This window comes from Setaria italica, chromosome I, assembly GCF_000263155.2.
Source record: "Setaria italica strain Yugu1 chromosome I, Setaria_italica_v2.0, whole genome shotgun sequence".
Taxonomy (NCBI): Eukaryota; Viridiplantae; Streptophyta; class Magnoliopsida; order Poales; family Poaceae; genus Setaria; species Setaria italica.
The window spans coordinates 11769898-11792571 of NC_028450.1; the positions used below are offsets into that span (position 1 = coordinate 11769898).

General features: G+C 47.6%; 4 protein-coding genes across 4 annotated transcripts in view; 2 read left to right on the top strand and 2 right to left on the bottom strand.

Moving 5' to 3' along the window:
• The window catches only part of LOC101782043, a 10573-nt gene extending 4974 nt beyond the window's left edge, over window positions 1-5599 (bottom strand). The window contains exons 1-2 of the mRNA XM_004952205.3: window positions 5100-5599; window positions 2806-3007 (exon numbers count right to left, since the gene is read on the bottom strand). Of these exons, the coding sequence (XP_004952262.1) occupies window positions 2806-3007; window positions 5100-5550 (653 nt within the window). The 5' untranslated portion in view covers window positions 5551-5599. The remainder of the gene's footprint in view (window positions 1-2805; window positions 3008-5099) is intronic.
• A 7203-nt stretch (window positions 5600-12802) lies between these two features.
• LOC101785022 lies at window positions 12803-15259 on the top strand. The gene is made up of 2 exons (XM_004954740.1): window positions 12803-14261; window positions 14625-15259. The coding sequence occupies exons 1-2, from the start codon at window positions 12803-12805 to the stop codon at window positions 15257-15259; spliced, it is 2094 nt and encodes a 697-aa protein (XP_004954797.1).
• A 1108-nt stretch (window positions 15260-16367) lies between these two features.
• LOC101782456 (probable pectinesterase/pectinesterase inhibitor 34) lies at window positions 16368-18954 on the bottom strand. The gene is made up of 2 exons (XM_004952206.3): window positions 17902-18954; window positions 16368-17314 (listed from the first exon to the last, which is right to left on the bottom strand). The coding sequence occupies exons 1-2, from the start codon at window positions 18884-18886 to the stop codon at window positions 16563-16565; spliced, it is 1737 nt and encodes a 578-aa protein (XP_004952263.1). The 5' UTR covers window positions 18887-18954; the 3' UTR covers window positions 16368-16562.
• A 1421-nt stretch (window positions 18955-20375) lies between these two features.
• Window positions 20376-21592, top strand: LOC101785425. The gene is made up of 2 exons (XM_004954741.1): window positions 20376-20835; window positions 20910-21592. Exons 1-2 carry the CDS (start codon window positions 20376-20378, stop codon window positions 21590-21592), a joined length of 1143 nt encoding a protein of 380 aa, XP_004954798.1.
• The last annotated feature ends 1082 nt before the right edge of the window (window positions 21593-22674 follow it).

Sequence of the window (22674 nt, forward strand, 5' to 3'; positions counted from 1 at the left end):
CCTGCAGGAGGTGGGGAGGGCCGCTGCCGGGTGATCCAGGTGCGGAGGTGGGCGTAGCGCTCGTTGAGGCCGCGAAGAACGTTGAGAACCAAGATCCGGTCCTCCACGGCCCAGCCAAGGTCCCCGAGGGAGTCCGCCATGGTCTTCATCTTCCGGCAGAACTCGCCAACGGAGAGGTCGCCCTGGACGAAGGTGCGGAAGCTCGCATCGAGACGAAGGGCCCGGGCTTCGGCGTTGCCCAGGAACTGGCCCTCGAGCGCCAGCCAGGCCTGGCGGGCGGTGGTGTCGGGGGTGCCGCGGACGAGATCGTGGAGGTCGAGGGAGATGGTCCCCAGGATCCACGACATGACGATGCTGTCGAGGCGAACCCACGCAGCTGTCCGGGCCGCAGGGATGGTGTCGGTGAGGACATGGTCGTCGAGGGCGTAGCGGCGGAGAATGAGCAGCACCATGTCCCGCCAGCGGGCGTAGGAGGGCGACTCAGGGTCGAGGACGACGGGGACCAAGCTCTTGATGTTCTGAACACCCCCGGCCTGGTAGTGGAGCTGCGCGACGAGTGGATCGGCCGGGTCGGTCCAGGCCACCACAGGCGGACGGGGAGCACCGGAGCCGGAGGAGGTGGCAGTGCTGTCGTGGGACATCAGGTGGGCGAGGAGCTGCTCCGCCTCGGCGATCTGACGGGCCAAGACGTCGGCCGCATCCCGCTCCCGCTCCCAGGCCAGGGCTGCCGCGCGTAGGCGAGCTTGGCCCTCGGCAGCAGCAGCCCGGGCAGCGACGAGGGCCGCAGCGAGAGTGACCTCGGGAGTGCCTCCGGCGTGTAGGGGCAGAGGTGGTGGTGCGGGGAAAGGGAGGCGAGCATGCCCCCCCCTGGTGCCCACGGGGATATCACCAGGGGCACCAGGAGGAGCATGCCCTCCCGGTAGAAGAGCCCCCACGTCCTGGTGAAGGGCGGCGGCTGCGGCGGCGGCAGCGGGATCCCCGCCCGCACGCCCGCCGGCGCCCGCGCGGAGAGCGGCGGCGGCGGCGGCGGCGGCGGCGGCAGGGCCCGCCCCGACGGCCGCCAGTGCCGCGGCCGCAGGAGGCCAGCCGGCGGACGCGACCTGTGCCCACGAGGGAGGAAGAGAGGGGAAAGAGGAGAGGGGAGGGGGAAGGGGGTCGCCGGCCATGGCGCCGGCCGGCGGCGGCGGCGGCGGCGGCCAGGAAACCCTAACCTAGGCTGATACCATATTAGAGTGCAAATCTTATCTATTGGGCTAACCCTAGTGGGTAGCTATATAGCAGTCATACATGGGCCTTAATGGGCCATAATACACACATCACATACACCAACAGTAAGCGATACAATAACCGATCCTCATAAATTCTACTCTTTTTATTTCAGTACAACCCACATGACTCACCAACTCTGAGAAAAATCACAGCTGGCCCCTTTTGTTCTTATCCTCCGACGACGCACACCGGCGGTTGGCCACTCCATTCTTCTCCGCCATGAGCGACAAGTGCAGGTCCCCCATTCTGCAGTTCTCCGCCTCCACCAACACCCGCACACACGCCTCCCTGGAGACCCGAGGTTGCTGTGCACTTCGACCATGCACCGGTCATCGGCCTCAATCTGCTCTGCGTGGTGTCCAGCGGCGGATCCGTTGCCTCGAGCTTGCCCACACTACCATCGATTTTCCTTGACCCAATGTCGATTTCGCTCGACCCGTCATTGATTTTGCTCACCTTCCCCCGATTTCGACAGAGCCGATGGACAAGGTGAATGAGCTGATGAAGTGGGTGCGCGAGCAAAGGTTCAGCAAGGCACACAAAGGACAGCTGTGACCCGCAGGCCACAGGGCATGAGCATGACGATGGCAACCTGAAGGCGTTGTCGGAGCAGCTGCCAGATCTATCGTGCGAGAACCTTGGCCTGGAGCAGGGCAACATCACGGGTGGCTTCCACGGACCTAGCAAGGGTGTCCTGACATTCGGCACCAAAGCCAGCAGCAACCCATGGTGCCTACACCCGAACCCGTTGCTCAAGGATGACCTCGTCGGTGGGTAGCTCCAGCTCCTCAAGGACGACGGGCAGGTTGAGGGGAGTGCTGGAGCAGGTGAGCAACCATGGGAGAGAGGGAGAGAAGAAGATTAGAAGATAGAGGATCCTGACGTGCCAACTTACAAGTGGAGCCCACGTGTCAGCATCTTGGTCCACCTCAGCATGACAAGGTGGCAAAACCACTACGCAAAACCACCTCGGGGGGTCATTTAAATGGTTTTGCGCAGTTCAGGTGGTTAAACATCTGGTTTTATAGTTGAGGGGGTGATGTGACCAACCCTTAATACGTTGGGGGGTTATGTAGACTTTTTCCTTTCAAAAATGAAAATAAAAAACAATATAATAGATGCACAGTACCTAGTCGAATCCGTAAGGTTCTCATGCATGCTAAAGCAAGCAGTTTGACTCAGTGGAGTGATTTCGAGAAGCCAAGGATGGCACAGATGTAAGGAAATGTTGAGGAGAAGCAATGAAGGATGTAATTTGAGATGTGTAATTCAAGAAACTCTATGCACTGATGTGACAAGAACCCCACATGACATGTGTCAGACTAAACACTATATTTACAAGATCCAAAAACAAGCTAACAGTATTATTTCATGGATTATAATTGTTTAGAAACAAAGCAATAAAGTAGGGAATAGTGACATGGAATATATATATATATATATATATATATATATATATATATATATATCACAATAAATGGGAAAGAACAGAGAATGCTGCAAACAAACCAAAATAATTTAATAAGAGTAAATTACCTGGTTGCAGCATCTGCAGACTCCAGCTTAAGATATGCAAAACCCTTACAGATAGGATCACGGGTTTTCTTATTTGCGGAAACTGCTGGATCTATAGATAAAAGACCAGGAAACCCTTTAAAGGCTTGCTTCAGGTCCTTGTGTATGTTTTTCTTTTTTGGGAGGTTCCAAACACGAACTTGAACACCTTTGTCATTAAGATCTGCGATGAAGCATGGAAAATGAATAAAAAAACAAAGTTTATGATCAATAATAGCTCCTTCAAGCTACTGCAGTAGCTAAATGACGTGATGTAAATTTCAAACAATCTCCATAGGTAATGCTGAGGTAGTTCAGCTACCGACAGCATGAAGGCTATGCATGAATAACAATAATAGCAAAAAAAACATTTTATCTCTATATATTCTTCAGCTGAAACAAGAAGACAATTTACATGGATCAATATTCACTGTGGCTTAATTAAACTTCACACAGCAATTTCTTGATACATTTCTGTCATTACATTAGGGACTGGATTTGGGGTAGAAAGAAAGACTTACAAAGATCATGTTTGTGTGATGGTTTTAATTAGTGTCGGGAGGAGTGACGAAATTCTAATTATCAGCTTACTGTTTGTAGAATCTGAACATTTCTCAGCTACTGTTTAAGCACTTTCATGCAAAGTGTACGGCCATTGCTTTGTCTACCTCATATTCAATTTAATTACTTTAACGGTACCTTTGTTACTTGAAAATGATTATTAAATGTATATGATTTCATTTATTTCCAGTCTACCAGTACTGCCAGCTTTTGATGAGAAGTTAGTCCTATTGTTCATAGCACATTTATTGTCCACACAATTTTTCTGTCTATAGAGTATACAACAGATTAGATGCATTTCCTGGTCAAGTGGACTGGCAACGTGCATCCATGTATGCTGTTGAGCCTGAAAAAGAGAACATGTGTTCTTCATTTTAAAGGAATAATATTTTATTCGCCACTGCAAATGTCTCTAATCAGAAAAACGCCATCGCAAAAGAACTAATCCGAAATATATCAATATTACCCTCATCTTGTACATCCGGTCATTCTAGGCTTCTAGCTCTGCCTCTATTCTTGTGTAGTTATATCTATCCTCCTCAAAAGAACAGAGCAATACAATACTGCCCATCTCACTCTACTCCCATAAGAAGCACGGTGAACGAGACATGGTGAGCTCCCTCTCTGCTGTTGTGTCTCTCACCCTGGCGGTGACGCGACATGGTGCCGTGGGTTTCCAAGTCGTCGAGGAGCAAGAGCTAGCAGTTCATGGACAAGCTCACCATGGCTGCCGCACTGCCGGCATACTTCTCGGCCAGCACGTAGGTGCTTCATCTCCTTGCCCCATGCTTCCAAACTGTACAAGCAATCTGACATTGAGGCAACTAAAGGAACCCAACCAACTGGATCCGATGTCTTGGAATCAAATGAAACCTCTTGTTTGACTAAATCCATAAAAGGCAACCAAAAGAAACCAAAAGGTCAAGTGCCACAAAATCAATTCAAGTCAGAAATTGAAGATGACGGGAGAAAAAAAGGCAAACGAATGAAGGAAGAAGAAAGGAGTAAAAGGGACTTTACAAGCTTCTGTCGCAGCTTGTTTGCACCATGGATTGCATATTTCGGATTAGGTCCTTTGTGATGGTATTTCTTGAATTGGAGAGATTTGAAATGGCAAATTAAGAATTGTCCATTTTAAAACTAGTGTGCAAGCCATGGGCCATCCTTGATGTAGCTTGAACACATCCGTAAAAGCCTTTGAAAAATTGGGGAAAAAATATTTTTAGCATTGGCTCTAACATCATTGAATTCAATAGTATTTGTTTAGCTCATCGCACTATTACTTTTGCACTGAAGAAAACAGATTCCTCAACCGAGCATGTCTGCGTGAATGTTTTTTTTTCTTTTTAATTGTAATCCGAAACATCATTTGGGGCATAAACTAGTTGAAGGGCTATTTGTATCAAGGTGTTACCTTCCATAAGGTACAGTGATAGTGATTAAGGGCATTAGAGCTTTTTCCTGACGATGTCATCTAATTTCGCACATTGCAGGATGCTGCAAGGCTACATTTCTATTTTCGTAATTCATTTGCTCACAGCGGATCTTCTTCTGCATCGTGCTAGCATTTCAAATGAAGCAACTTCATATTCTTGTGACCTCTGAAGATGTGGAGAAACTGAGCCTTTCCAACTACTGCATTATCTGACTGCCTGCTCTCGTAATGATAAGGAAGGAGAAAGCAATATACAGCGATAGGAGAGCAGGGAACTAACCTGAGTTTGTTTCTTTGGCGGAACCGTTCCCCTCCCGGCGCTTAGCCGAGGTCGCATCGCCTCTGCTCCGCGCCCCGCCGAGGCCCATCTCCCGGAGAAGCTGCTCCTCAATGTCGGTGGAGTATGTCTTCCCCTCGCCAAACCCCATCGGCTTGGGCCGCGTCGCCAGGAACTCCTCCTCGTCTACCGCCATCTCTATCTCCTCCTCGTCGTCGTCGTCGTAGTCTCCGTCCTCCGCCTCCGTCTCCTCCTCGTCGTTGTCATCGGAGGTGGGGGCAGCCACGGGCTCGCGGTGGCGGCGCCCGTATTTCCTCAGGCGCGGGAACGCGAAGGGGAGATGGGAGCAGCGGAGCCTTGAAGACGGCGGAGGCCGCGAGAACGCGGCCGACGACGCCGGCGCTGCCGCTGCTCCGGTGGCGCACACCGTTGGCGGTAGGAGCAGGAGTGGCATTTCGCTGTTCTTTTTTTTTCTCTCTCTCTTTTCGCTTGGCCAGGCTGACCAGCGTCAGTCACTTATCTTCGTCGTACCGTCACGGCAGAGCGAATCTCAGCCGTCCGATGCTTATCACAATCGAACCAAGCACTGGGAGTTGGGCTGGGTCGGGCTTTCGTGACACGGCCCATTTACGCTTCGTGCAAACGGCCCATTTACGCAAAACGCACATTAATGCTGAGCTGCCATGGCAAGTGGCCAGCTAGCGAGAACGGCGAAGGAGGCATATGCATGTTGGATTTTGGCATTTCGCAATCGGTGCTTCAGTTCTAGCTAGCGCGTTGGTTGCATATATTTCTGTTCTAGTGTGTAGGTCCAAATCATCACTTCCAGATTAAGTTTGCTCATTCCAGGTTAACATGTTGAGGTTATTTTGTGAACCGAAAATTATGTAATGGCAACTGGGTAATATGCATGAGAGAATGAGAATTGGTACGCCACATGAGCAAGAATGTCAGCCCAAAAAGTTGCTCCTTGAACATGTTCATTTAGCCAAAAGTTCCCCCTCTTCAATCCTTCCTCACCTCGCCGCCATGGAAGCTAGGATCGAGGGGACGTTCCCGTTTCTCACCCAATTTGGTTCAAGATCCACCATCATCCACCTAAACCCTAGTTCCTCTTCCTCAATTGCAGCTCTCCTTTCCAAGACTCACCGCCCTGATCCCACTCTCTGACCCGCGCCGCGTGTCCGCAACGAATGCTGCGTGGAGAGGATGGGGCCCTCCCGCCCGCCGCCGCCGCTGCCGGCGGCGGCATCCGCAGCCGCGATCGAGGTGGTGCTCAGCGATGACAACCTCCAGCTCTAGATCCTCCTCCGCCTCAGCTTCCCCACCTACCTCATTCGTGCCGTCGTCGTCTCCAAGTGCTGGCTCCATCACGCCTCCGACCCCACCTTCCTCCGCCGCTTCATCGATCTCAACCCGCCCCGCCTCCTCGGATTCTACCTTACCAGCTTGTCCCACCACCAGAGGCGGTTGGCCGACGTCATTCCAATGCTGCCTCAGCCTCCAAAGCTCACCTCCATCACTACGCCAGAAACGATTTGTGCTGGCACCTTGATTTTTGAGTGTTGGCGTGCCTGAATGCCACCCGCCAACACAAAAGGTGTAGTGGCCAGCCCACTCGTCAGCACAAATGCATTTGTATTGGCGGGTGCTTATGTCACCCGTCGGCAAAATGCATTTCAATTTATATTGATGAGGAGGGCTAAAAGTTTCTAAGTAGCCAAAAACTTAATCGTACATATCCCAATATATTTTTAACATGTATTAGACTAAATATATGCAATTGTGTAGGAGTTTCAAAATTTCTAGAAGTGATTTGCAATTTTCTAATGATTTAAACGATTATAACCACGTTTATTGAAATTAATTGATATTTGAACTAATGTTTTTACAAATAAGATTAAAAAATTGCATAAAAATGACAATAAGGAAATATGTTCCATTTTAGCTCTAATCATGAAAGTACATGTGAAATTTCACAAGTTTGTTAATGTATTTATCACTTCTATTACAACTTTAGGTGAAAAAAATTCTAATAATATGAAAATATGATCCGAAAATTATATAAATTGGCAGGGAGTCATTTTGTGAGTCTACAAAAATTAGACTCTACGTTATTCACAAATGTATACTTCACTAACAATGTTTCATAGAACTTAAGTCACACTTTAAGCTTGTCAACTAACTTAAAAAACAAATATCATATATATCCTAATATAATTTTACATGTATAATACTATATATATATTCTGTTGTAGAAAATTCAATAACTTTTAAACTAAGTTAATTATATAAAAATTTATATATATATATATATATATATATATATATATATATATATAGATAGATAGATAGATAGATAGATAGATAGATTTGTCCTGGCGGACGATAATGTCACATCCATCAGCACAGACACATCGCCCGCCAGCACTAAGCGGGAGCCAACATGTGGCACGTTCGAGCAGAGCCACCTCTCCAAAAATCTTCCAGCTCCCGCTCATTTTATCTCTTTCCCTGCTCTTCCGCCCTCACATTTGTCTCTCTCCCTCTTATCTCCAGTAGCGAGCGCGGGAGCGGAGGGCGGCGGCTGACCGGGCGCAGCAGGAGTGGCCTATGGGCGATCGGGCGCGGCGGCGACAGGCCCCGGGCGCAGCGGCGATAGGCCCCAACGGCCGACTGGGCACGGCGGCGGCGGATGACAGGAGCGGCGACCGCGCGGCGCGCCCATTGGAGCTGGGGCTCCGGCGGCCTGCAAGCGGTAGGGGCAGTCGCAGCTTTTTTTTTTGTGGGCCCTACGGATGGCCATAGGCTGCCGTGCATGCTTTTTTTTTAATAAAAAAATCAACTGTGTTGTGTTGGCGGTTATGTAAAGGGCGCCAACATAAATTCGATGTGTGCTGGCGGTCAGCTCCCGTCAGCGTAAATTCTCATTTGTGCTGGCTCAGGCACACTAGCGGATGAAAATACTTCGCCAGTACAGATGCATTTTAGCTGCCGGTACAAATGTTTTATGGCGTAGCCGCCGCGGGTGCTTCAACTTGAACGGCTACGAAGGCCCAACACTGCGCACCGTGGACTGCCGGAATGGCAGAGTCTTCATCAGTTTATATCACCCTGCAGAGTACAAGTTCACCCGCGGAGTGCACACTCCGCTCCACTGCCAGGGGTCTGGTCACTGTCCCGGACCTACCAATGATTTCTCATGAGGGCTCACTGGCCATGACCAGTGATCTAAGAATCTGGGTATGGGCTGTCGTACTTCTGGTTCACAATGGAGTTCATAATGAACAACAGGGGATCTCATGTGTACGTATATAAGTTGCAAGACAACGTCTGGCACATGCTTTTTTCAGCAAGAACACAGCTTAATTGCTTCGCACCACGGTCACCAAACAATCTGATTGTTGAAGACAAGTTCTATGTGGCAGCCACCAGGACCAGCATTCTCGTGTTGGATTTGACATCATCAAGTTACCCCACAATCGACCTCCTAGATGGGGTTTTAAACAAAGGAAATACGGTGCTGTCACGGGCCAATGATTCTGGGGTTTATCTTGTTCATCTAAAGGAGCTCCAGCGTTCCATCTGGCTCCTCAGGGGAACCAATGGCAGCATGGGAGATCGGTCGCTGGTTGATACCATTTTTCTGCGTGATATGTGTGCTAATCTGGGGGTGACGAATTGCATGAGGATGGGCATACTACTGCTGTTTGCATAAAGGCGGTGGGGGACAATGCTGAGTTTGCGTTCTTGGATATGGGTCAGTGTATACTCTACTTGGATGTTAGGAGCAGGGCACTCCGTAATGTGTATGAGAAGAATGAATACTACGATTCAGATGGATGTTGGATCCGTCCCTATATGATGTCTTGGCCTCCCATCTTCCCTGTACTGAAGGAATGATCCTGTGAGGTTTGTATTTGGTTGACCTGTTTAGTACTGTACTTTTTGGTTAAGTATTTTACATTATGCAACGCATTAATCTCATATCTGGTCAATGTGTTAATCTCATATCTGGTCAGTGATATTTAACTATTTGCTTATGCTATTATCTAGTTGAAAATTGTAGTTCTTATTGGCACACGATATAATCTAATATTAAAGGAAGAATTAGCATGGCTGCACTAGTGTTGCCCCACGACATATGTTTGTTGTTCACCATTTATCACCAGGTGTGGTACAATTGTTGTTTAGGCACAAGATTTACTCCTCAGTCCATTTTGTTGCATATGAGCTTCATATTGTCGACATCATAACTAAGCACAGGCACTATGTGAATGAATACATCTATTGGAGGAACTATTACTTCATTTGATTGGTCAGATCAGTGAATGGCCATGTTGTTACAGTAAAACAGTTGGCAGATAACATTACTTTTGCTGTTAGCAGCAGGTAAATATTGTAAGAAATGTCAAATCAACCTTCTCTTAGTTTGCTCCTAGCGTGTAGTCACCTTCTTCTTGGTATGATAAAATATGCCACTAGAGCAGCTTTTCATATGTGCAGCCTCCATATTTATCTTAGTTAAAATATGCCACTGGAGCAACTTTAATTTATTCCTTAGGTCATTTTGTTCTGTACAAGCTTTGTATCGTCGACTTCATAATTAAGCTGCAGGCACTATGTGAATAAATAGATCTATCATATATATATATATATATATATATATATATATATATATATATATATATATGGTCGAAGCAACTGTATTACTTTATCGAAAAGAAACTTGGTTCTATGCTGTAAAGCAAAACTAAAGGGTATGTGGTTAAGTGGAAGTAGGAACAACGAACAGTTTCATTGCTTGTCATAAGATGAGTTATAAATACTAAAATCCGTTTTTTTTATATTAACTGAAGAGTTTTACTCGAAGTACTTTGCAGATAATGTTATTATTTAGAACATTGCTTCTGCTGTTAGCAGCAGGTAAATATTGTAAGACCAAACCCAAATCAACCTTCTCTTAGTTTGATGTAGATTGCAGTTTTTCCCTTCTTTCAGCTGTGATCCTGAACCATGGCTGGAAATTCTTACTGTTTCCCATATTGTCTTCACTTCAGGGACTTAGCTGACTAGTTGGCTCCTAGCAGGTAGTCACCATCTTGCTGGCATGATAAAATATGCCACTTGAGCAAGTTTTCATATGTGCAGCCTCCATATTTACCTAACAAAGTTATAGTTTGTTTAGGTGTATTGCAAATATCTAATGGTTATGGTGGCGATAGGATGCTGCATGTGTGAAAAATGCTACATTTGGAAATTAAGATTGAAATTGAAAGGGAGGAATGGATAGAAGCTAATGAAAGCTCGGCAAAATACCACAGCAAAAAAATTTATTGATAATGTTCTACTTGATCTAAAATATTGTAGTATTATTTTTCTCTTGAAGCTAAATAAAATAGAGAAATGCTATAAATCTGTATATAAAGTAGTCTAATTTTTCGACTATTTTTGTGTGCACCGCTAGGCGCACGGCGCTTTAGATGGAGGGCGACATGGGGACATTCTTCAGCAATACAAGCTATGGAGGACTCAAAAAGTGTTTGTTCATGGCTTCCAGTAGTTTGGATTACTAAATACTTCTAGCAATTTCAAACAGAACTGCAATATGTGAGTTGAATACTCAGAGTTGAGTGATTCAGCATGTGTCGGATGCTGTATTTCACTTGTTGAGACTTTTGTTAGACTGCCACAGTTTTTACAGCCGCGAACGATGCACTAGAATGCACTCACTTCCCTTGTTAGAATGACGGTTTGGTTTATGCTAGCGATGCTTTAAGTCCAGCTTGTGCGTTTGTTTATCCCCGTTTTGCATTATGTTTCCGTTTATTCTATGATGCGATTTATAATCCCGTTAGGTCATAAAGAAAATTTGTTTCCAGGGGACGCGAGGGCCGAAACCACCTTGCGGCCGCTGGAGCAGTTGCTCCGTCGGCCTTACGGAAGATGGACAAATTTTGCAGTTAGATTAGTTTAGCCATTGTTTGTACTCGACCTCATTCTTCCTGATTACTGGGGCTGGCATCTTAATCCTACACCTTGTTGGCGTCGTGTGATGAACCTTCTTCCATCCTTCCGTACAACTTCTTGGATATCTTTGCAACTCCTTACTTTGTAGACCAGCAGCAGTACCAATACAAAGAACATTCACATTTGTTTCAATTGGGCATTATGTTCTTCAACAGAGGATGACACCGGGGAAACTTTAGTATTCTTCAGCAAGATAAGATGATGACAGAAAGTGCAGAGCAGTGGCTTCCAGTTGTAGGAATTACTAAAAGCCATCAAGCAGTATATCATTTGGCTGTAACGTGACTTCAGTATTGACTTAATCCACCGTGTTAGATGCTACATTCGAAGCCTTAGATCACAGTAAAAAAATCAGAGACAATGCTGTACCATTGCTTCTGCTAAAGTAAAAACATTATTAAAAACACAATCTGAGATATCAGCACTACCGACTAGACTAACATCCATAGTGCTAGTGTTTTGCCCACCTGTCTGTAGGCTGTAGCAATCCTTTTCTCTCAGTAGCAGCTTACTAAAGCAAACCAAGAGTTCAGTGACAAGGGTAACGATGAGAAACATAATTAGAAGTTAGTTAAGGCACCGCACTCACAACAAGAGTGCAAAAAATTGATGATTTTTTGTGATTTGATTTTTTAAGAAGTGATTTAAGTATTTAACAATGTGCAGCGTACGTATTTGGACAAGTAGCAGGACATAGGATGATGAATCGGAATAATCAATCACTCCTGGGCCGCTCAAACCCATTCGCTAACGGCGGACGATCCTGCAGTTGGGCCGACGTTTTGGTTGCCTCGATGCGGCCCAACTGCAGCTTCTGAATCTTCTGACCAGCGGCTTGTTCTCTGGAATCGTCGTCGTCAGCACTGCTGACACAAGGCCATGGCACCGCCGCATGCATATCCGAGGTTCACACTTCACAGGTGGCGATTAGAGATGGATTCAGATGGAATATGTTTTAATTCAAATTCGGATACAAATACGAATCATATCGAGTATCAATTTGTTTTATCGATGGTTTTATGCACGGGCGGAGCTAATGGGCTGTCCGGGTATGGCACGGCATACCCCAAGCAGCCCAGCCCAACAAAGCTATCCATCTGTTAAAAAAAACCCATTGCCGTATCCCATTCCCATCGCGAGACAGAAGCCAGCACTGCGCGTGACGCGTTGCGGACGCCGACCGAGCGGGCGAGCGGCGTGCGCACGCTGCGCAGCGGTGCAGGGCCCAGCCGGCCAGGCGCCCAGGCGTAGCCCCCGCCGTCGCCGGCCGCCGGCTGCCCGGCCGGCCTCCCCGGCTGCCAGGCCTGGGTGCCCGCCGCTAGCGGCCCAGCACCCTCCGCGCGCCCGCGGCCCGGCGCCGGCGCCCTGTCCGGCTCCGGCTATCCCCTCCGGAGTCCGGCCCTCCCTCAGTCCCTCTCGTGCGTCGCATCGCCCGGCATCCCCTCCATCTCCCTGCTGAAGCAAAGGTACTGCCACTAAAGAAATTTTCCCCTAAATCTCTAACCCTAACTGTTAGTTGTTGTTCAATTTATCCTCAAATTAGTTCAATTGATGTTGTTGTAAGCTGTGTAGGTGTACTTTTGTAGGCAGTGAGAACTGAGAATTAGGAAATAAGGATGAATTAGTTGATTATACTTATACAGTATGTCCTTTGTGCTTTGTAGGATTTGTGAACTATGAAGAGAGATGGAGACATTGCTTCTATGTTTCAGAAACAAGCTGCAAAGAAACGTGCTTGTTCAACTCCTGTTGTGGAAGAGCAAAATCAAGTGGAAGAGGAGATTACGATCATTGAAGAAATTGTTGATCCTTCCGTAACAGAAGCAACTGAAGATGTGATTGCTGCTGCTGTAGAACCAAATCCTTCAGGTTACGATGTTGATCGCCTTCCACATGATCCAGGTAAAAGGTTGCCCATTTCAAATTATCATACTAATGATCAGGATGCAGTCAGGAGAGCATACATTCTTAGAGGGCCATTCCGTCCTTATACTCATGAGTTTCCAAAAAGGAAAATTGGAGATAGAGATCGTAATTTCACATGTATATGGTTTGCCAAATATGATTGGGTTGAATATAGCATCAAGAAGGATTCCGTGTTTTTCTTTGTGTGCTATTTGTTCAAAAACAAAAAATACAAGGGTAAAGGAACAGATGCATTTATTATAGATGGATGGAGAAATTGGAATGTAGGAGATACTTCACTTTTGAAGCATCATAAATCTAAGGCACACAAGGAAGCTCAAGAGAAGTACATTGGCTATATGAATCCTAATGCAGCAATTGATAATAAAATTGAGAAGTGGAGTGATGAAGAAATAAAGCATTACAAGATCAGATTGACTTATTCGCTAAGATGTATCAAGTTTCTTTTGCATCAAGGGTTGGCTTTCCGTGGACATGATGAAAGTGAAGAGTCTAGCAATAAAGGCAACTTTATAGAATTGTTGAAATTTCTTGCAACAAATAGTGAAGAAGTGAACAAGTTTGTGTTGAACAATGCTCCAGGTAATTGCTCATTAACTAGCCCAATGATCCAGAAACAAATTATTTCATGTTTCGCCATAGAGACTAGAAAGAAAATAATTGAAGAGATTGGTGAAGATCACTTTGCTATCTTAGCTGATGAATCTAGTGATGTATCACATAAAGAACAACTAGCCCTTTGCTTACGTTTTGTTAATAAATTGGGAAGACCATGTGAGCACTTTATTGGAGTAGTTCATGTAGATGATACTACCTCGTTATCACTTAAGGAAGCAATTGAAGCTGTATTTGTTAGTCATGGTTTGACTGTAACTAGCATCCGTGGTCAAGGCTATGATGGGGCTAGCAATATGAAAGGAGATATTAAAGGGCTAAAAACATTGATCATGCAAGAGTCACCTTGTGCTTATTATGTCCATTGTTTTGCACATCAACTCCAACTAGTTCTTGTTGCCGTTGCTAAGGATAATACTGATTGTGTATGGTTCTTGGACCAAGTGTCTCTCTTGCTAAATATTGTTGGAGTTTCATCTAAGCGTCATGGGATGCTTCGAAATGCTAGACTTGAGAGTATCACGAAAGCACTTGAATGTGGGGAACTCAATATTGGGACAGGATTGAATCAAGAGATGGGGTTGGCTAGGCCTGGTGAGACTCGATGGGGCTCTCATTACAAAACTATATGCAATATCGTTGCTATGTATCCCTAATCCGTGATGTACTCATCGCTCTTGGACAGGATACAACACATAAGAGTGATTGGACAAAAATTCATTTTATGGTTGGAGCATTTGAGTCTTTTGATTTTGTGTTCAGTGCACACTTACTGCTTGTTATTCTTGGATATACAAATGAATTATCTGAGTGTTTGCAAAGGAGGGATCAAGATATTATTCGTGCAATCCAACTTATTAATGTGGCAAAAAAACAGAATGCAACACTTGAGGTCTAATGGATGGGATCAATTCCTTCAAAAGGTCACTTTGTTTTGCAATAAACATGGTGTCGGAGTTCCTGATATGGAGGATAATTATGTGCCTTATGGAAGATCAAGAAGGTTTGTCCAAGACCAAATAAATGATGATCACTTCAGAAGAGAGGTATACATCGGGGTTATTGATAAAATCAGTCAAGAGCTTGATAATCGGTTTGATGAGGTTAATATGGAGTTACTTTCTTGTATGTCTGCCCTCAACCCATCCAATTCATTTGCATCATTTGATGCACAGAAGGTATGCCAACTTGCTGAATTCTATCCTAAGGACATATTTGGCTCCGAATTGCTAAAGCTTGGATTGCAACTTGATACCTATATTGATGTCATGAGACAAGATGATAGATTCAGTGGTCTGGAAAACCTTGTTGACCTCTCAGTTAAGCTAGTGGAAACAAATAGGCACAAAGTTTATGATTTGGTTTATTTGCTTATCAAATTGGTATTGATTCTACCGGTGACGACGGCAAGTGTTGAGAGGGCATTTTCTGGAATGGATTTTGTCAAAACCAAGCGGAGAAACAAAATGACTGATAATCTCTTAGATGATTGCCTTGTTACGTTCATTGAAAAAGACATTTTGGATGAAGTAGATGAAGATGATGTAATCAAGACTTTCATGTCTATTAGAAAGCGTAGGCCCCAAAAGTAATGATGTAATCTTATTTGGTTAAGTTTATATCATGCATATTCTGAACTATTAGTGTGCTATTTGAACTATTTCTATCTTCATTTAAGACTTATTATGCTATTTAGTAGTTGTGTACTGAATTGTGAGGCAATTTTTATGATGTTGTACCGAGTTGCTAAATGAATTTTACCGGTTTGCATATATAAATTTTCGTTCAGCATACCCTTCGCAAAAATCCTAGCTCCGCCACTGGTTTTATGGTAGATAAAAAAATCATGCTATGAGTATATTAGGAGTAAATTAGGAGGATAACACACAACTTATTGAAAATAATATATTTATTAAGAAATATTTCAATAAATATATATCAAATTAATATCACTTAAATAAATAATTCCATAAATATATAAATTATTTAATAAGAACATAAGTATATTAATACATATAAATATAATTTATTCATTAAATAAAATATGGTAATGTATTTAAAATTAATATGATTTGCCACATTAGAATTAATTAAACATTATCATTATTCACTATATATCACTAGTAATATTAGACTAACATAATTAGTCATTTGTCAAATAGCTAACTTTTTAATACTTGAAATGGTGTACACAATTATTTTATTAGTAATATTAAAATTAACATCATTTATCATTAGTAATTAGTCATAGAAATGAGTTTTAGATGATTTCATGGGGTACTTTACTCTTCGCCCATACAGATAGTATCGGATATTTCACATTTTTATCGAATACGAATCTTTAATCGGATAGAGAACAATATTGAAATTGAATTCGGATATATCTATTTGACATTCATATTAAAATTGAATATGAACACGGATATCTATATTGACATTTTAGGCGGATACGAATACGGATAATTCGTTCCATACATCTATATTCATCCGTAGTGGCGATGGAAGCACAGCCTATTAAGAATACGATGGATTTGTCTGAATTTTTCATAAACTACAATAATTACATGTTCATTTAGTTTACACTGTAAAGTTATTTGTGTTTTGTGAAAGTTATTCCGATACTCAACTTGACTGCATGGACCGTTTGGGCTATACTATACGCTGCAGTTCCAGGAGATGAGGCGGTTGCAAGAACTCGAGCAGGTTGTGCCGGAGGAAGTGTTAGTGCTGCAAATATGTTGCTAGCAACAGCAAACATCTCAAGTCTCACGGCAAAATGGCTTAAATTATTTCACAACTCCTTTAATTTTGTACTACAGCCCCTAAGTGCACTCCCCAATCATTCCACACCCGCTCGTTAGACATTCAAGACGCAGCTAGCTGTTCAGTGTTCGTCTACAGCGAGAGCCCGGGGACGAACGAGACACCGGTGGCCGGCAGCCACGACGCGCCGGCGATGAACCGCGCCACCGTGAACCTCTCCGCCTCCTCGGTGTCGTTGATGACGCGGTGCCCCGGCCACCGCACGCGGCCGGCCACCCCGGCGCCGGGCCCGTAGTTCATGTACTCGCCGTAGTAGAGCGTGTCCAGCGCGTAGGCGCTGGCGTTCCACTCCAGCCACCCCCGCGGCGCCACGTGCGCGCCGATGTACGACATCATCACTACCACCCTCGAGTACGGCCTCCACGGCCGGCCCAGGTACGTCGCCGCGCGCTGCTCCTGCTCCTGCGCCGGCGCCGGTGATGGCGAGAGCGCCGGCGATGGCGATGGCGCCGCGAGGAGGTCCGGTGCGGGCAGGAGGCGGCAGGCGTGGAGGACGATGCCGGTGCGCTGGCACGACTCGTTCCGGTTCTGCGCGGTGACGGTGTTCTTTTGGCTCGACAGCGGCGCCCGCGCCCAGAGGGTGCAGCGCTGGAGCACGGCGGCGGCGTTGCCGAAGACGGCGTCGACGGTGCCGTAGACGTCGCAGTCGCGGTAGAACTGGCGGTTCGAGTGCGCGTACAGCGTGTCCTGGTACCCGGCGACGGCGCAGCGGTGGACGACAGCGCGGTCGGCGCTCACCCGCAGCGCCACCGCCTGGTGCCGCGCCGGGCCCGACGCGTTCTCCACCGTCATGTCGCGCATCATGAACCCGAACCCCGACGCCGCTGCAACGAACAAGGTGGCGAGAAGGTTATGTCATGGCAGGCGCGGTTCTTGTACCAAGACAAACGTAAAAGACGTGAAAAACGAGTGGCAGAGTTTGCAGAGCGAGCGCGACGTGACATGCGCTGCGGCCTGCGCGGCAGCCAAGTGCCGGCCACCCCACCTCAGCCGGGCCATCGGTAACGCGTAGCGCAACAGTTAAAGTCCCCCACTGCCCCAAGCCTGCTATACCATGTCCCCATGTACAAAAGAGTAGGAATATTACTGACACTTATATTTTGCCATTCATCCAGATGAGAAAACTCACCAACCTTTCTAAGTTCATGGAATTACTGGCAGGTGTGGCAGGTGCTATATACGAGGCACATGGGATTCTACATATGTATAAACGTTATTGTGACAGAGCAACTGTAACCATTGATTCTTACTAAAGAAAGTTTTTGGCATGCTGCATTTTCAAAAAATTCTGTTTATGAAAGTGAAGACGATAGTAAAAGTTTAAGTTTGGAATCACTGCTTTTGCGAAAGATTAATTATGACCGACGAAATGGTGACCGTAAGCGTGGCGTCAGTGTCACTGACGACTTACCAAAGGTGGCCGTCCGGAACGTGGTGTAGTTTCTGTCGGCGACGCTGCGGGTTCCGGCCACCACGGTGACGCCCTTGCCGTCGCCGACGAACACCAGGTTGGTCTTCCTCATCCCCACCTTGACGTTCTCCTCGTACCGCCCCGCCTTGACGAGTATCACCGTCCGGCGCTCGCTGCACTCAGGCGCCGCCTTCACGGCGTCCGTGATGGTGGCGTGCGTTCCCGTGCCGTCCTTGGCCACCACGATATCGGCGCTGGCCGCCAGCGACGCCGCGGGAGTCAGAAGGAGCCGCCGGTCCCTCGCCGGCAGCCACCGGGGGAACCCGCACACGCCCTCCCGTCTCGTCTCGTTGTTGCAGTGGCAGCCGTCCTCGGTTGTCCCGGGCCTGGCGGTCCTTGTCGCGGCGGTGTCAACCGCGGTTGACGCGTCGTACATGGCGAGGCTGTCGCGGACCGCGGCGCGGGCGGCGGCGAGGTGCGCGTGCGCGTGGTGGGGCGCGCCGCAGCCCGGGGCGACGGCGCCGGCCTCCGCGAGGCCGTCGGCGCAGGTGTCGTGGTTGGTGAGCGCGGCGGAGAGCCACGTGAGCGCGTCGTCGCGCGCGGCGGCCCCCGCGCCGGCCAGGAGCGCGAGGGCCTCCTCCAGCAGCTCCGCGCAGTCCTCGCGCGCCGCGGCCGCGAGCGGCGTCCTCGTGGAGGCGGGGGCGTCGTCAGAGGATGCCGGGTCCACGGCGGCGGCGGCGACCATCGCCGCGAGCGCCTGGCCCACGCGCGCGGCGGCGGCGTCGAGCGCGACGCGCAGGCGCTCGTGGCGCGGGTGCGAGCGCGACGACGCCTGTACCTTCGCGGCGGCCGGGAATGCGAACACCGGGCGCGGGGCCGCGTGCGCGACGCTGCCGCAGCCGGCGAGGAGGAGCGCGACGAGGAAGCAGGAGGGGAGCAGGAGAGCGAGGAGGAGGAGGGGCGAGCCGGCGCGGCGGTGGTCCATGGCTCCTGATCGGAGCAGAGAGCGGGAGGTAGTGGTCAATGCGCGGGCAGTCGGGGCAGTGGAGGAGTGTGAAGTCAGCTTTTCTCTTCGGTTACAGGGAGGCGTCCGTTTATAGGAGGATGCTAGGCGGCGGCAGGGTGGATGGCGCGAGTCAAGGATGGGCTTGGGCCGAGCTGGAGCTTGCCTCTCGCGGAAACCGCGCCGGGCGCGCGCTCTGCTGCTGGCATTCACGAGTCGGGGGGGCTCGGCGGATCGGCAGATCGTCGGCCGCGCGCAGCTCGCTCATGGTCATGGGTTCCAGTTCCAGCACGTCGGAACCTTCCTGTGTGTAGATTCCCGGGCGCTTCCAAGGACATGGACCCCGGTGGCGTTAGCTGTTTCGCTGCAAGTAGTCGTATGGGCCCCGAGTGACCGATGGTTCCTGTTCAGGCTCAGCTCTGCTTGCCCAACGCCCACGTGTTGCCTCGGTGCTGTGGGAGCTAGGCAGTGAAATCAGCAGCTGCTGCTGCATTGCACAGCATCTTCAGTAGCTGAGCTGTGCCGCGCTATTGATCTTCGCCTTCTTCGGAGAGCGCGAGAGAGGCCAAGATGGTGCCAGTGCAGTGCAGTGCAGGGCACAAATCCGTGTGCACACCTATCTAGCCCTTGTTTACTTCGCGAATTTGGGAGGTGCCAAATTACTGTAGCAACACTGTAGCGTTTCGTTTGTATTTGTGAATTATTGTCCAAATATTGACTAATTAGGCTCAAAAGATTCGTCTCGCAAAGTACAACAAAACTGTGCAAATAGTTTTTGATTTCGTCTACATTTAGTACTCCATACATGTACCGCAAGTTTGATGTGATAGGGAATCTTCTTTTTGCATAGTGTCAAAGTTGGGAGTTTGGAGGTAAGAGAACAAGGGCTAGTCGAATAGCACGGTCAACACATGCCGTTCAGGGTGCGCGGTGCGCCAGCGCTCGACGTTTGAACAGGAGGCAGATCGGGCCCAGCGTGTGCATCGCCAACTCAATGCTTGCTGCTTGATGGGCACAAGAGTCAATAGTGCCGTACACGACCTTGCAGTAATTGCTTAGGAGGAATAGAAACCTTATTATAGGCCCATGAGAAAAATCATGCCAACATGGCTAATTTACTGTTTTTTATAATTTTCGAAAGCTGTAACCATAAATCTCTTCAAGATTTAATCTAATCACAAAAGTAGCAAGAGATCATCCAAAAGGCATTTTATTACTTATTATTAATTAAAACCAGGAGTTTTTTTTTAAAGTGCTTGGACAACGGAATCCCCTGCTTTCCTCTCCAAATTGATCTCCAAGGCCCAAGGCCCAATAGTCCCATAACCACCTGACCGCAAATCCGCCGCAACGGCTTTCGATTTCTTCCCCCAAATCGATTGCAATCGGCACTGCTGCTCCTCCCGATCCCATCGCCACCGTCGATTGCCCGCCCGTCTGCTCCGACCGGTGGCTGCGTGGTCGCTCGGCGATGGAGGCGAAGAGGGAGATTGAAAAATCCACCCTCGTGGCTGCGTCCACGGCCATGATCTTATTGGTGTTCGGCGACTGCGACCTCCTCGGCGAGATCTTCATCCGCCTCGGGTTCACTACCGACCTCGTCCGCGCCGCCGCCGCCTGCCGGCGCTGGCTCTGGGCCGCCTCCGACCCCACCTTCCTCCGCCGCTTCCGCGACATCCACCCGCCCCGCCTCCTCGGGTTCTACCTCACCACCTTTAAGACCAATCAGAGGTTTAGCGTTGACTTCATCCCACTGCTGCCTCAGCCCCCAGAGCTCGCCGCCGTCGTCCGCCGCGAGAGTTTCAGCTTGGGCTCCTACGTCAGCCGATCCACGCGCGTCATGGATTGCCGGAACGGCAGAGTTGTCGTCAACTTGTTCCGCGACGGCGACTTCACATACGGAGAGCACAGCCCGCTCCATCCAGCGAGAGGTTTGGTTACCTTCCCGCGGCTCCCAATGATGGATGACGAGAAACAATACATTTTCCATGAGTCCTCTCTAAAGAATGTGGCAATGGGCTGTCATACTTCTGGTTTGAATTTGATTATAGTGAGGTGGAGGAGAAAGCTACAGCCCGTGTATATAAGTTGCAAGATGATGCCTGGAGCATGCAAACTTCAGCTACAACACAGATTTCTGGATTGTATTCATCGACGTTGGCTGCGTTGAGTTTTTTCCTCGTCGATGACAAGATCCATATGGGGATCACTGTGCACAACATTCTTGTGTTAGATTTGACATCCTCAACCTTCTCCACAATCAAGTACCCAGACACAGTTGAGTTTGATGGAGATATTATGTTGTCACGGACCAATGATTCAGGGATTTGTCTTGTCCATGTGAGTGAGCTCCAGCTTCAGGTTTGGCTCCACAAGGGTTGTGATGGCAGCATGGTGGACTGGTTGCTGGTCAATAGTATTTGTTTGCGTGATTTGTGCACTAAGATGAATATATCAAATAGCACCACTGAGGATGATGATGATGATGATGATGATGTTTTCATACATGCGGTTGGGGACAATGCCGAGTTTGTGTTCATGCAGATGTATGGATGTGTCCTCTACTTGGATGTTAGGCATAGTGCACTGCAAAAGGTGTGCAGCATGACAGAAAGGAATGCATGTGTGTCTTCGACCCATCCCTTTTTGATGGCCTGGCCTCCCATCTTCCCTGCACTAGAGGAATGATCCTGCTGAGGTTTGTCCTTTGATGATCTTGTTGCTCCTGTAGTGAAGGGTGCAATTTTTTCACGTTGTGCTAATCTTATATCTAGTTGGAAACTCTAATTTTTATTAGGACACCATCATAATCTATTAGTTGTGGTATGAACTATGAATTGTCATGGCTTCACTGGTGCTTAGTCCATTACTTATGTTATTAGTCCTTTATCATTCATCAAAATGTTTGGTATGATTCATATTAGTGTAGGTACATGATTACTTTAGAGCATTTAGTTCTGTACTTCAACAATTTTTTAGTGACTTTCCTAAGACTCTTATAAATATTAAAGTCTGAGAAATTTCTATTGTTGTATTTACTTCTTCTTCTGAGCTAGTAAGTTGTAAGTTGGTAATTATGATTTAGCAATAGGATCAAGTGCATGGAAGCAATGAAAAGATGAAATCCGAGAGATCATTTGATTCCCACCTTATATCACAGTAAAGTAATTGGCAGATAAGAAGCAAAGTTGGTAAGAAACCTAAAGAGCACCTTCCTTAGGATAAAATGCCTTATGTAATGTAAATCAGTGGAGAACAAGTAAAGTTCTACCGGGTGAACCGGGGAAGTTTCCCCTTCCTCGCATTTTTGGAGGAATATTCTGCCTCCTGCTTCTTCATCTTCTTCTGTCGCTCTTCTTTCTGGAGGAGTTGCATCTGACGAGCTTCGAATTCTTCCTCCTGCCATTTCAGTGTTGCCTCTCGAGCACCTAACTGGTCGCGCCTCCTCTACAGTCCATCCTCCTTGCCCTTCAAATGGATCTGTTGTTGGCGGATGTGTCGTTCTTCCTCGAGCCAAGCAGCACGTGCCACGTCTCGAGCCGCTTCCATCCTTCCATAGTATTGGGCTTTCATCTCTAACAATAGTAGCCAAATGGGCACCCCTCCTATAGGCCTAGCATTGATCCATTCCATGAATGTGCATGCCTGCATGTTCATTCGTTATTAGTTCAAGGTACCGGTACATAGAAAATGTATGTAAAATCTGTACTCCCTCCATATAGGAAAAGAAAGTCGTTTTGGACAAGGTTTGGGTCAAACATTGGGAATAT

What these genes read in the sequence shown, in the direction of transcription:
- LOC101785022 (XM_004954740.1), top strand. Translation starts at nt 12,803, where the DNA reads ATGAAGAGAGATGGAGACATTGCTTCTATGTTTCAGAAACAAGCTGCA. An exon ending in GATGGGGTTGGCTAGGCCTG is followed by an intron (nt 14,262 to 14,624) that starts GTGAGACTCGAT and finishes ATGGTGTCGGAG; the next exon opens with TTCCTGATATGGAGGATAAT.
- LOC101782456 (XM_004952206.3), bottom strand. Translation starts at nt 18,886, where the DNA reads ATGGACCACCGCCGCGCCGGCTCGCCCCTCCTCCTCCTCGCTCTCCTG. An exon ending in GTTCCGGACGGCCACCTTTG is followed by an intron (nt 17,315 to 17,901) that starts GTAAGTCGTCAG and finishes TGTTCGTTGCAG; the next exon opens with CGGCGTCGGGGTTCGGGTTC.
- LOC101785425 (XM_004954741.1), top strand. Translation starts at nt 20,376, where the DNA reads ATGGAGGCGAAGAGGGAGATTGAAAAATCCACCCTCGTGGCTGCGTCC. An exon ending in CCCGCTCCATCCAGCGAGAG is followed by an intron (nt 20,836 to 20,909) that starts GTTTGGTTACCT and finishes TCCTCTCTAAAG; the next exon opens with AATGTGGCAATGGGCTGTCA.